Source organism: Echiichthys vipera (assembly GCF_963691815.1).
Source record: "Echiichthys vipera genome assembly, chromosome: 18".
NCBI lineage: Eukaryota > Metazoa > Chordata > Actinopteri > Perciformes > Trachinidae > Echiichthys > Echiichthys vipera.
The window spans coordinates 18281197-18295330 of record NC_139843.1 but is presented as its reverse complement, the minus strand read 5'-3'; the positions used below and the strand labels follow the sequence as shown (position 1 = coordinate 18295330).

At 41.9% G+C, this 14134-nt stretch overlaps 1 protein-coding gene across 4 annotated transcripts in view; it reads left to right on the top strand.

The window, feature by feature from the left end:
• The window catches only part of spag9b (sperm associated antigen 9b), a 40430-nt gene extending 27021 nt beyond the window's left edge, over positions 1-13409 (top strand). For 2 of the 4 annotated variants that reach the window (XM_083932519.1, XM_083932516.1), the window contains 20 exons: positions 26-178; positions 274-331; positions 590-720; positions 1407-1463; positions 3251-3430; positions 3786-3915; positions 4054-4143; positions 5461-5622; positions 5751-5922; positions 6110-6319; positions 6680-6827; positions 8042-8170; positions 8259-8339; positions 8455-8522; positions 9487-9635; positions 9888-10059; positions 10149-10262; positions 10386-10565; positions 10859-10990; positions 11255-13409. In XM_083932519.1, coding sequence (XP_083788645.1) covers positions 26-178; positions 274-331; positions 590-720; positions 1407-1463; positions 3251-3430; positions 3786-3915; positions 4054-4143; positions 5461-5622; positions 5751-5922; positions 6110-6319; positions 6680-6827; positions 8042-8170; positions 8259-8339; positions 8455-8522; positions 9487-9635; positions 9888-10059; positions 10149-10262; positions 10386-10565; positions 10859-10990; positions 11255-11373 — 2635 coding nt within the window. In that variant the 3' untranslated portion in view covers positions 11374-13409. The remainder of the gene's footprint in view (positions 1-25; positions 179-273; positions 332-589; positions 721-1406; positions 1464-3250; positions 3431-3785; positions 3916-4053; positions 4144-5460; positions 5623-5750; positions 5923-6109; positions 6320-6679; positions 6828-8041; positions 8171-8258; positions 8340-8454; positions 8523-9486; positions 9636-9887; positions 10060-10148; positions 10263-10385; positions 10566-10858; positions 10991-11254) is intronic. The other 2 variants (XM_083932518.1, XM_083932517.1) reach the window with 2 other exon arrangements.
• The last annotated feature ends 725 nt before the right edge of the window (positions 13410-14134 follow it).

The following is a 14134-nucleotide window of genomic DNA, read 5'->3' as shown; positions in this document are numbered from 1 at the left end:
TAGATGCATGTGTATTTGTGTGCAGGAATGCTTTGAACGTGGTGAAAAATGACCTGATAGCACAAATGGATGAACTGTCTTGTGAGAAGGAGGTTCTGCGAGGTGAGCTGAATGCTGTCACTCAGGCCAAGACCAAACTGGAGGACAAGAACAAAGAATTAGAAGATGAAATCAAGAAGTGAGTTGGTTTGGACTCAAAGAAGTAGTAAATACTGTATGAATGGGGTTAAAAAAAAAAGAAGAAATACTTAAAATGTGTGTACTTGCTTGCAGGATTCGAGCAGAGCTTGAGGAAGCCAAACATAAGGTCAAGAATGACAATGAGGATGATGTGAGTCCTTGATACTTGTTGTGATCTGAGTGTGTGATACACCTTTGTGGATCAGAGCAGTAGAAGTTCTTCAGGAATGCTATCTAAACATTGAACACTTTAAGTATTTAAATATTACCATTTCAATCTTAATCTATTCCATGGCAATAAAACCTTAATTGTTCCCTTTAAAAGCTTTATAGCCATCATATTAATGCGTGCGTGCGTGTGTGCGTTGAATAGTGGTTCAGTGGTCTCATGCTGGTGTTGTATCTGCAGAGCGACGTGCCTACAGCACAGAGGAAGCGCTTCACCAGGGTGGAGATGGCTAGAGTCCTGATGGAGAGGAACCAGTACAAGGAGAGGCTAATGGAGCTGCAGGAGGCCGTGAGATGGACAGAGATGATCCGGTAAGACAGGAGGAACAGAGGCAAGTGATGGACAATATGAAGTAGTGTAGAAATGGAGGAAAATATCGAATTGCCGTTTTTCTGACCTAACTGTGATTTAAATTGCAGTTAGTTTCTGTAAGTCAAACTGCAGGCCTGCAGGGGTTAAATAAGATATGATTGCACCATGCATAACTGGAAATTATTAATAAAGATGTTGAAATCACTTTCTATACACTGCTGTGATTTGAAGTTCGGTTCCGACTGAATACAATTCCCCAGTATCCTTGCCTTGATCCTTAACACACACATAAACCCAAACTACTGGGTGGTATACTGGTTTTAATTTTCCGTATGATGTGTGAATTTTTCATATATAGTATTAGGTTCATAGCATACTAGCAGTTTTAACTTTTAGCACAGCAATTAATAACCCACAACTGACGCTTTAACAGGGTAAAACACCATGGCACACAACAATTTGTAATGCCGAGTCATGCAAAAAAAGCTGTTATATACTGTGAAACTGCCAGAATCCTTTAAAACAATATAGTGGTACAAATGTTTGGGCACGACCATCCAAAAAGGGAAAATACAAAGCTATACTATACAGACATAATTGGCTGAGTGTGGTTTGAAGTGTCATGTAGAAATGGAAGAACTGGCTGTAAAACCCTGTCTAACCCACTCAGTTTGATTTCTCCCAGGGCTTCAAAGGAGAACCCAGCTCTTCCAGAGAAGAAGAAATCCAGCCTCTGGCAGTTGTAAGCTCCTCTTTTCTCTTCACTTCAGCTCTCAAATACCAACCACAGTGTGATTGCAGTGTTATATCTGTGTTTCATTTTACTTTTCTTTTGTATTCCATGTGTGTGGTTGTTTTTCTCCAGGATGTAGGTAAATCTTTGACATGTTAACGCTGTCTATCTTGACTGGCTTCTGGTGTTTTCATCTTGACAACAAACTCTCAACAGAGGAGAGCCAGCCAGGAAACAGTGGCTCTGATCTGCTGTACTGTCCCGACTGTCTTTGATTCTTTATTGAGATAGTGAAAGTTGTAAACATTAAGCATGACAGAAGCTTTTGAGAGAAAAAGAGGTTGGCAGAATGCACGTATTTGCTCACAGAGGAATTAAATCTGTTATCTGATCCCGGCTCTCCTCTGTTGAGTTTCATAAGGAATGACTTTGGTTTGGATTGGTTTGAAGGGGGACATTATTTGGGGAAGGTTTTTGGCAGCAGGATTTGGATAGTTGTGTGTATACGAGAAGAAAAATCTGATAAATCCACCATCTCTCCTGCCCTGTTTGTGTATGTCCCTCTATATTCTGCCTGATGTTGTGATGTCTGTGTGCAGGAGGTGTGTTGGGAGGGTTTCTATGGAGATGGGAGGGAATGCAGGAATATGGGTGGAGTGTGTAGGACAAAGCAAATTCAAACTGTTTCTCATCTTTAAGTCACTGGCGTATAGTAATAAAAGTATTATTTGAAACAGTACAGTGCCCATTCGGAGCAGGCCGAGTGCTGCTTGCAGCGTTCTTCTCGAGAACCACTCATACACAGTCAGAGCATCCTTCCTTTTATAGTAAGATGATGCTGCTGATACAGTAAAGGGTTGCAGGTCGGAGTAGAACCCACAGCCGCTGCCTTGAGGACCTTTAGCCACTTTAAGCCCTGGGATGTTTTTTTTTTCTAATATAAAACCTGCTTTCAGCTTTTGAGCAAACCTTGATGACCAGCTATAGCAATGCTGTATTGAATATCATAAATCTGAAAAAGTTACTTTTCCCGACTTCCGATTTAGTAATGATTGCTCACACTTTGTTGGAGGAGTAGTGAAAAATGAAATTTGGACATAATTCAAAATTGCAGAAAATGTACCGAGACGCAAATAGGCGTGGCTTATATAAATAGATTTGTCTGGACCCACAAAATCCAGAAAAAAGGGACTTGCGGTCCAAAAGTCACAGGCCAAAATGTAAAGATTTTTGTTATAGCGCCACCATCAGGCCAAATTGCAACAAGTTCGATACTGTACTCCCTTGAGTCCCCAGAAATACACTCGCCAAGTGTGAAGTAGATCGGATGACCGATTCTCGAGATATGTGAAGGACAAACAGAAAGAAAGATGGACAGATTCCCATGCTGTACAGTTGGGTTGCTGTGTATTAACTGTCAGATGTAATATGATAAATGCCGTGTGCTCTCACTGCAGTGTTAGGGGGAAAATGTGTTGTTGTCCAGTTTCGCTCTGTGTTGTTGACTAACGTCCTAGTTGCTGCTCAATATTAACCCTGCACTCCTGCTTTGTGGGAGCATAGCTGCTCTGGTGCTTCGCTGTTTAGGGAGACAGGTCAATGTGGACATGCATATCAATGTGGGAATGAAAGCTGGCCTGGTGTGTTGGCATGGGAAAAGAAACCTTTTTTTACCCTTAAATGTTGAACCTTACTTCTGCTGCCAGAGCTACTGCTTGTGTCCACCCCTCTATACGTTTGTCCGTGTGCTTTTTTTTTTCTTGTCCCTTCCCACTTCCCCACCCTTACACCTCCAGTTTCAGCCGTTTATTCAGCTCGTCGGGCGGGGCGGCGAAGAAGCCAGCGTCGGAGGCCCCGGTGAACGTCAAGTACAACGCACCCACCTCTCAGATTCAGCCGTCCGTCAAGAAGAGGAGCACCACTCTGCAGCAGCTGCCCAGCGACAAGAGCAAAGCCTTTGATTTTCTCAATGAGGAGTAAGTCAGTCAGGGGAAATGAAATAAAAACCTGTGTCCTGAGGCATTATTGATCCCTTTTGGTGCAATGACTCAGTGCCAAAGATCAAGTACACTTGAAAAAAAAGGGGATAACATGCCTCTCATCAACTATCCTGGGCATCGCACTTCTTCAAATGGGTGTCAATTTTACATTTTTTTCATGTGAATTCTTTCTTTTAAGCATACAGATCTGTTTGGTGAATGAAGCATCACTGCTAAAACACATTCTAATTATTTCCAAAGTTTTAAATCAGACTGCCGTTTCATTCGTTGTTCTTTCAAAACAGTCCTAGAATAGACATCTTTGTCAGTGAGCTGTTGTTCTGTCCCTCAGAGTGGCAGCTGATAATGTGGTGTCCAGGCGGGAGCAGAAGAGGGCTCAGTACCAGCAGGTCAAAGCACACGTCCAGAAGGAGGACGGCAGAGTGCAGGCCTACGGCTGGAGTCTACCGAAGAAATACAAAGTAAGAAGATGAGCCCCAAAACCTCTTCTTCTGTTGTCATTACTACAGATTGCATGTTCTTCTTCAGATGACGGCAGAAACCGTTGTGATGTAACAGAAACGAGCTGTGATGCAATCAGGCTGTTGATCATTTTTCAGGCCAACGGTGGTCAGACGGAGAGTAAGGTGAAGAATCTACCTGTTCCTGTCTTCCTCAGACCGCTGGATGAGAAAGATGCTTCTATGAAGGTATCCAGCTTGTTTGTGTGAAACTGTAACTGCAAATGAAATATCTTAGCGTTCATCAACATTAAATGTGTTTATCATTTAACTGCCAGTATGGTGTGTTTTCACTGAAACTGCTGATAGTCCTGTATTAGCCAAATACTGCAGAAAACCATTCTAGTAAGTGCACTGCATTTAATTATTTCTTTATTTTATTTGTCTTAGCTATGAATACGTCTCAGACTAAAAAACATTCAAAGCAATCAAGAGATGCAACTATATACGGTATAAAACATGGAGGGAAAGGTGTAGCGTAGATGGAGCTGAGGCTAGCCATCTGATGGCACCCACCTGTCACTCAAAGTTACCACGCCCTTAATTATGCTCCATAAGATTTTCATCTATGGTTTGTTAAGTTCAAACAATGGTGATTGATCATATGACCCACAAATGAAAGCACTTGTTGCCTTTTTCCTGAGTATTACAATATCCGTGTCTGTGGCGACATTCACTCCTTACATGTAAATAGGCTGCCATGTTAGTGACGCTGCTGACAGTGGTTGGTCTGTCGGCCCAGATTGTCACCGGTTATGCTGCGTTCACTTCACTTCAAATTGGGAACGTCCAACTTCTGAGTCAGTTATAGTAAGGGCAGAAGTGTAATAGGAGTGTGTGTGTGTGTGTGTGTGTGTGTGTGTGTGTGTGTGTGTGTGTGTGTGTGTGTGTGTGTGTGTGTGTGTGTGTGTGTGTGTGTGTGTGTGTGTGTGTGTGTGTGTGTGTGTGTGTGTGTGTGTGTGTGTGTGTGTGTGTGTGTGTGTGTGTGTGTGTGTGTGTGTGTGTGTGTGTGTGTGTGTGTGTGTGTGTGTGTGTGTGTGTGTGTGTGTGTGTGTGTGTGTGTGTGGATTTAAGAGGGAACCTATAGGGGACAGACTGGAAGTAGAGAGGTGAATGTGTGTCAATGAAGTTTATAAAAGAGTAAAAAACTTTACATCTTACTGCCAAAGAGGCCACTAGAAACAAGGTATCTCAAATCTTATACAACTTTAAGCCCTAATATAATTGAAATTCCATCCCATACAGTTGCCATGTACCTGTATATGTTTTTGTTCCAGGCTGTAAGCGGGCTGCTTTATTTCTGCTGCAAAGTTGGGCATTTAAACATAGGGGTCTTTGGGGATTAAACTGCATTTGGAGCCACATTTCCATGTTGGCTTCTTTTTTCAGCTTCAAAGGTTCCTGCTTGTGTTCAACACTTGAAAACTAGTTTGATAAGGCTGCATTGATATATCTTATGGCTGTCTCGTTGTACTTGACTTCTCTAACTGTGTGTCTGTGCTTCAGCTGTGGTGCGCTGCTGGCGTGAACCTCTCTGGAGGTAAAACCAGAGACGGAGGTTCGATCGTAGGAGCCAGTGTGTTTTACAGTGACGTGCCTGGACCAGAGAGCCCTAAAAAGAAAATAGGATCTCAGAGCAGCCTGGATAAACTGGATCAAGAACTCAAGGTACACACACAGACTCTAGTTGTTTCAACTTTAATCATTCCATCTCACAAGCACATATGGTGATTAAAACAATCATATGAATAATGACTAGATGATTCAAGTGTCACTTCTTTCATCTGTTGTTGCAGGAGCAGCAGAAGGAGCTGCGGCATCACGATGAGCTTTCGTCGCTGGTGTGGATCTGTACCAGCACCCAGTCTACCACCAAAGCTGTTGTCATTGATGCCAACCAGGCTGGAAACATCCTGGAGGGCTTCTTTGTTTGTAACTCCCATGTCCTCTGCATCACCAGTGTTCCAGGTCAGCGCATGAATACATGTGCATCATACTGTTGCTGCAAGTCTGCATAGAGGAAGAGAGAATTTTGTTATAAACATCTGTGCGCAGCTGACCGGATTTGCATTCAGTGGCCCACAGAGCAACGGCACAGATTACAAGGGATGAGGTGCTTTCTTATTCACGGTTATATATGTATGATTTTATTTAGGCGCAAGAGAGACAGACTACCCTGCTGGCGAGGAAGTAGCTCCAAACTCCGAGACGGGACCAGCAGTGGATGACGGCTCACAATCAACCAATAGCAGCTCAGCAGGTGGCGACGGCGTGCTTGGAGGCATCACCGTTGTTGGCTGTGAAGCTGAGGGAGCAACAGCTGTTCCTCAGACAGCAGGCAGTCCAGGAGAAGACGGAGAAAATGGTCAGAGACTTTTACCGTTTGATCCCTTTTCCACCTGGCATGAGCATACATAATGATGTTTATTTATGGATTACACATCCTACTCTGAGATGCTTGATAAATACAGGCTATGATATATTCAGACCATGTATTGGTAAAGCCGAAAAGCATTAAACTGCTTTTGATCATGTTGATCATTTTAAATGGTTGAGGAAAAATAAGATGTGGTACTTAAAAAGAAAGAGACATGCACAACAAACTTTAGTTTAGTGAATAAATTGTCTTCCATCTGCCACCTACAGTAATAAAGCTATTGTGACACTACAAATATTACATACAAGTGAGTCAGCCCATTTTACAAAGAGATGATCCTCTCTACAGAATCCAGACCAGCAGAGGAAGCCACAGAGGCCAGTGCAGGGCTTTCTGACCAAAGAGAAAGCCTGAGGGAAGTCTACACCGAACACATCTTCACTGACCCACTGGGAGCTCAGCAGACAGCAGATGCTCCAGCCAACTACTCTCAGAGGTAAAGCCAGGAGGCCCATTACACGGTCCAGTGTTATCATAATTCAGCATGTCTTGTTAAACTATCAACTTTATCAGTGAAGCTATAAACAAACTCACTGAGCAACACCATGAAATCACTGTAAAAACCATTTACTGTTATATCATAAGCCTTTGTACATATTTGAACGATGGTAAATTCCTATCGCAATGCATTAAACCTTTGAGTCAAACTTCCATGCAACATCACTGGATGGCTGTGTGTGTTTTGCCCCTGGCTGCCACAAACGCTCTACAAAATAGGCTGTTACATTGTATCAGGTATACAAAAGGTGAAAAACAGTCATGTACAGCCAGTGCTACCAGTCCAATGTTGGTTAAACCTTTCCTGACTTCTGGATGGACAGAACCCAGACACGTTTTTTTTTCGGGTCGTCCGTGCATCAGTCCCATTCTACCGAGTTATAACCAAGTCACCAAGATATCTCAGCAACCCCCGGAGGGAACTTCAGATTTGGAAAAGATGTCCTCTTGGACTTAAGGATGAACTATTTCGTTTTTTGAAGGTCTAGGTCACTGTGAGCTCACAAAATGTTTTTGATGATGATGCTCAAAAGGTCAACGGGTCAACTTCACTGTGACATCATAGTGTTTGGCAAACACACTTTTCTGGTCATTACTCAATGCTATAACTGCAGAACAGAAGGAAAGACATTTTAAAAAATGCAGTTTTGGATGCGTTCACCACACCGTCCCGAGCTACTCAGTGTTAGCCCTTCGGGGGTGTTAGCATCGCTCCGGGCATTCTCTCTACATGGTTGATCATGGAAAAAAACTGTCTCGATGGCATATTTGATGCATTTCCATGCAGAAAAAGACCATGGTGTCCATTTTTGCCAAACTTAAAATGATCACATTTAAATTGAAATTCAAATCTAATGGTAGACAGAAGGTGAATCAGGACTCCACTAATACTGAATTGATGACACTAATCTTGAAACTGTGGTGATTGTAAAGATCTCGGGTGCTGCATCCACAGTTCACCAAAAATACTTATATAAAACTAATAATTAGTAATAACTAATAAAATAAACACTAATGGGTATATTATTATTATTAGTAGTATTTACAACTAGATATCTAACCGCTACACACTTTGCACAGATAAATTGGTAGCAAGTATAATCCTACAAACGCAGCCTCTCTAATAATACATATACTGTCTCTGATGACTAGGGAGAGTGATCTTTTGAAAGATGGCGTGAGTTCCAACCCCAACGCAGAGGAGCAGGATCTGATGAGAGAAGAGGCTCAGAAAATGAGCAGTGTTCTGCCCACCATGTGGCTGGGGGCTCAGAACGGATGGTGAGTTCTACATTGCAGTTGCCCAGCGCACATGTGTACAGCCAGAGTTAAAGAAATCTGATGATTGAGAGAACTTTTCTGACTGCAGTGTGTACGTCCACTCCTCTGTGGCTCAGTGGAAGAAGTGTCTCCATTCTATCAAGCTGAAGGACGCTGTGCTCGGCATAGTGTAAGTGCACATACGGGCCGTCGCTTCATCGTCGACCTCCATTTCACTCTCCAATTGCAACTTTTTTCAATTTGTAACCGTTTGATCTTTGAAAGCTTTTGCTTCTCTCCCACAGGCATGTGAAAGGGCGTGTCCTGGTGGGTCTCTCTGATGGCACTTTAGCCATTTTCCACAGAGGAGAAGGTAAGGGAAGATTTGCAACTAGTTCTTTCCAAATAAATTGGTGATATCTTCCTGATGTAGGGCAGCATGATTATGCCAAATGATAATTCCAATTATTTGTTGATAAATATTTAGAGAGCAGTTATTTATATTGATTAATTAATGTTTTTAGGGACAAAATATTTGTATTTCCCTTTCACTTCCATGTTGTGCCACATTCCTCCTAATGTGCAAATCTTAGCATCAAAATCAGACTGGTCCTTATTTACAGTGCATCTCCTAGAAGCAAAATAGAATAAATAATAATAAAAGGGACTAGCTCTTCGCCTTCTGCTCCACTCATTCCCATTTACCATTGTTTTGCCCGTCTGCTCTCTGTTGTATATTGTGCTTCTACTCTGAATTGATTTTTCGGCGATTGGATGGCAAGCACTTTTATTCTGGAAACTGCTCCTTATTGTAAATATACTGTACCTTGAAAGCCACCCGTCCTCTCCCTGACTGCTCTAGGTCTCTAGATTGTTGTTGTTAAGTTTCATGAGGCTTTGATTCTCCTCGAGGTCACAGCAGCTCATTTTATACAGTGAGCTCGAGTTTCAAGAAAATGCTTGCACGCGTCTGGGCTTTCCAGTCAGATCAACTTTGTGCAATTCAACACTGTTTATCGACCTGTTTTTAGTATGTTTTTAGTATGCAGAAATATTCAAATACTCCATTTTGTACTGCATGAGAAAAACAGCATGGTTATGCCCCAAGCTATAAATGGACATGTCTGTAAAGGGATGAGATAGAACCTATTTTCATTTAGATATCTTGAGGTTCTTGACATGGCGTGGCTCACAGATCGTCTAGATTAAGCTTAAAGTCTTAAACTCTAGCCTGAAAGTTGGCCGGGCCTGCTGGCGGTTCATTGTGCGGCCCTAACCCGATGTGGGCTTTATTCATAACTATAATGATGTATCTTAACTTCCTTTGTATGTCGCAGATGGACAGTGGGACCTGACCAACTACCATCTGTTAGACTTGGGGAGACCACACTACTCCATCCGCTGCATGACTGTAGTACACGACAAGGTGTGGTGTGGCTTCAGGAACAAGATCTACGTGGTGCAGCCCAAAGCCATGAAGATAGAGGTATGATAAGACTTAACTCTGTCCTTTACTTTTCTATTCTTTCATTTAGACTTCTGCACACACATTGCAGTCGACTACCAGCACGTGACACCATAACATCTCAAAACAGTAAATGATCTTCATACTGGTTAAAAGATTTGCTTCTCTCTTTCCCCACATATCAAAAGTTGCTCAAAATGACCCTGACAGTACGATTGTTATCTTGCCCTTGAGCTATTAAACTATTTCCTGTGTATTTCCTGTCCTTTGCAGAAGTCATTTGACGCCCACCCTCGTAAGGATAGCCAGGTACGTCAGCTGGCCTGGGATGGTGACGGCATCTGGGTGTCCATCAGACTTGATTCCACTCTCAGGCTGTTCCACGCTCACACCTTCCAGCACCTTCAGGACGTCGACATCGAGCCTTACGTCAGCAAGATGCTGGGTCAGCTTACTCTTTCTTGCAACAAAATTGAAACACAAAGGACACCTGTCAGGGGGCTGACTGATCAGATTGCGTGTTCTTTTTCTCAGGTACGGGGAAACTAGGTTTCTCATTTGTGAGGATCACAGCTCTCATGGTGTCATGTAATCGTCTGTGGATCGGCACTGGAAATGGAGTCATCATCTCCATCCCTTTGACAGAGAGTGAGTTCAGGAGCTTCACTGTTATCTGTTATGTTGTTATTTTTTTTACAGCTGATTACACAGACTTAGCATTTTGTTTTGCCACTTCAATTTCTGCCTCTCTCTCTCCCACTGTTCCATTAGCAGCCAACAAAGTAACCAAGGCGACAAGCAACCATCCAGGAAGTGTAGTTCGAGTCTACGGTGACGACAGCAGTGACAAAGTGACAGCGGGGACATTTGTTCCATACTGCTCCATGGCACACGCTCAGCTGTGTTTCCACGGACACAGAGATGCTGTCAAGTTCTTCACTGCTGTCCCAGGTGAAAAAGAAAAACATGTTTCTCTCTTTAAATGTTATTTCTTAACTCTGTTATCAAACTCTTTGGATTTTATCAAACATTTTGGATATCTTTTATCTAATATTTTTCCATAAAAAATTGTCGCTGCTGCCATACACTTGTAATATGGGACGTGTAATGCATGTGTAGAAAATGTGTAGGAAATGTTTGTTAGACCTACTTGACTTCTCATATTATTGAATGCAGATTAATAACTAGTGAGTGAACACAATCTGGACTGGCGTTATTTACAGTTTGTGGCTCTGTGCTTTCAGGTCACGCAGTTCCGTCTGCGTCCTGTGGAGTCGAGGCAGCAGGCGACAAGACGACAGATGCAGCAGCTCAGGAAGGAACCAAGTCCATGTTGGTGATGAGTGGAGGAGAAGGCTACATCGACTTCAGGATGGGTGAGTTTGCAACATGTGATGGATCAAATCATGGTTGTAACATGGTTCCCACAGGTCATTTGGAATCCTTGAAAAAAAGTTTTTTTTAAAAATAGACATGGGTCATTAAAGGTGCATATTTCTTTTCATAAATGTATTTTTTCTTACTTAAAGTTAGGAAATAAATAAACTACATATTGTTGTGAAGTTGCGGGAATTGACTGGAAAGTCTGAAAAGATCAGGAAACCCAGAGACAAGTGTGATGTCTCTTTGTATTTCTTTAGGTGATGAGGATGGCGAGGCGGAGGAGGGCGATGAGCCCCCCATGAAACTGCAGCCCTTCCTGGCTAAAGCTGAGCGCAGCCACCTCATCGTCTGGCAGGTCCTTGCCAGCGAGGACTGAACTCTTGACCTCAGACCCCTGAGGCCCGATTTGCCTTTTCTCTTAAACCCGTTGCCAAGGAGGAGGAGCTCAGGCGGGCAACTTCCCTCTAAAGACACAAGTTTAATCAGCACTTTTTTTCTTCCTTGAACCTGAACAGTAACAGTGAAACAAGCAGAAACTGCTCCGAGAGCGTCTCTCAGTGGTAAACTGGGATGGGGCAGGACGGGTTCACTCAAACTGCATGTTATTGTTTTATTATTAGTTGTTTTCTCTTATTTGTTCCTTTAAAAAAATATATATTTTATGAATTTTAATTTCAATCTGTTATAAAAGCTCTGTCTCTTCTAATCCAATCTGAGGTGAAACTGTTATGGATACAAAACGTTATGTTATATTTGCTCAGCGAATACAATGAATTTTCCTCCTGACTTTTCCAGGTTCCCTTCGTTCCCTTAGTTGTTTTGTGCTCATGCTGGACTCGACTGAAGTCAAACATGTAATATAAGTTTGACTTCAGTTAATAAGTCAAACAGAAAATATTTCCCCTGGTGCCCTTTATTAATGTACGACTAGAGTAAATGTGTGTGGGGGCAAATCATGTGTGAGTTTCGGTGAATCCCACACCCTATTTCATATCATTTAATTTGAGAACCTGGCTTTTGATTGTATGCAAGACAGATTGAATTGATTGTCAGTTATCTCTAGGTCAGGTTTTGTTGAAGTTAAACGTAACACATCATCTTCATCCGGTTTAGTTAATCTGTTTGAGCAGAAGAAGGCCCTGTATTCCTCTTAATATTCAAATGTAAAAGTGGTAGCCACTATTTATGCCTCTCATGCATTATCATGAAATTTCAATACTCTGAAAAATATATTCAACCAGCAATGTTTCGATCAAACCCAGAGGGTTGTTTAATAACACTTACCACTGTTCTGAAGACTCTTCTAACCATCTGAATGAAAATATATTCCATCTGCTGCATGATAATAAAAAAAAAGAAAGATCTTTCACCCATTTACAGTTCTGGAAATGCCTTCAGAACAGCAGTAAGTACCGTTAAATGACCTCCTGGGTTTTTGGTGACACTAGCTGCCTTCATGAATGGCAATGTATGTTGGATGGATTGGCATTTAAATCTGGTGTAGAAATTCATGTCTTCCCTTAGGGTGAGTTGTGTTAACTTTGGTGATTCTCTGACTTTTCATCAACATTATTTGAACTTGAGGTTTGGTTTATGACCTGCAGAACTAATGACATTCCCATCAACCTCATCTGTACTTCTGTGTTTACTGCTCATTAGCAAAATGTTAGCATGCACATACTCTATGTTTATTAAGATAGTAAACATTACTATAGGCTGTGCTATATGTTGACATTGGCATTCAGATGAAGTACAGCCTCACAGAGCTACTAGCATCTCTGTTGACTGACTCTGAATTAGAGATAAGGTAATCATTTTTTAGAAAATCAGATTCTTAGCTCTGTGACTTGAAATATAATGATAATACATTAGAGGCACAATCACTCCGTGGCTGACAAAATTCCATTTACACACTGTAAATCCCCCCTTCCTTTTAAGTTAGTTTGGGGTGCAATGCTGAAAGATGTGTAGACCGCAGAGTTGTATTTAATCCAATATTCCACGTCACCCCCCCCCCCCCCCCCCAGCTCCAGCTAGTAGACACTTTAAAAAATATGCCTTAGGTATAAAACATTGAAAGGACTAAGTGACTAGGCTTTTCAAGTGTGAGGAAGTATTTATTTATTTCTTGAAAGAATGTTGCGCTTGCTACCAAAGGATAAATAAAAATGGATAGTTTAACCACATGCTGAAACAATAATGTCTCATCTAACATCGCGGGGCAGGTTTGAGTCTGCCTCTATGCAGATAACATGCACGTTTTTATAACAGAAATCCTGGTGTATAGATAAGATATATTTTTAGACTTTCATATTTGGAAATTGACATATTTTCAGGGTGAGAGAGACGAGAATGTGATGGACCTGTTACTATGAGAGGATGAAAGGAGCAGCCACACTGAGGATTACATAACCCCCCCCCCCCCCTTAATCCTTCTCTCCACATTTAGAGGTCAGAATTATAACACTGACATTTTTTGGTTTTAGCTGCGCTCCTCTGTCCCCCCTTTGATGTTGTTTTTCTGAAGCTCTCAGTGACATCCCCTCCTGGTGGCAAACTGATGTTTTAACTCTATTTTTATGAACTATGTCTTTTAGACTGTACTCCCCCTTGAGTACAGTGCTCAAGATGTTCATTTGGGTGTAATATGAGACATGTTTCTGGCCTCTATGTACCGGTACGCTCCACTGGTATCTTCTTTGTTTTGTCCTCTATGTATTGAACAGCATCAGAGGAGGTCTGTCCTCATTGTGTGTGTGTGTGTGTGTGTGTGTGTGTCTTCTCTCCACGAGAGGAGTGAAATGTTATTGCAGTTTAGCCATTGCAGTATTTATTTGATGAGTCTTTCCAATTCAGAATGTATCTTTGTACATTGAATATGAATATATATGATTATATATGTATGAAACATGAAAACTGCTTGAGTTGATTGTTTTGGCGGTTGCTGCTTTTGAAATGATGATTTTCGTAGGGGTTACCTTTACTCAGCTATGCACTGTCTGTGAGGGGGGTTGCTTCAGGCCTGATTTTTTGATTTTTCCAAAACCCCTGTCCGGAAACCCTGACACAATCAGTATTCAGAATGTCAAGTCAACGAGCGAGCAACTTCAGCCCTCCACAGCATGACAGAGCATCTT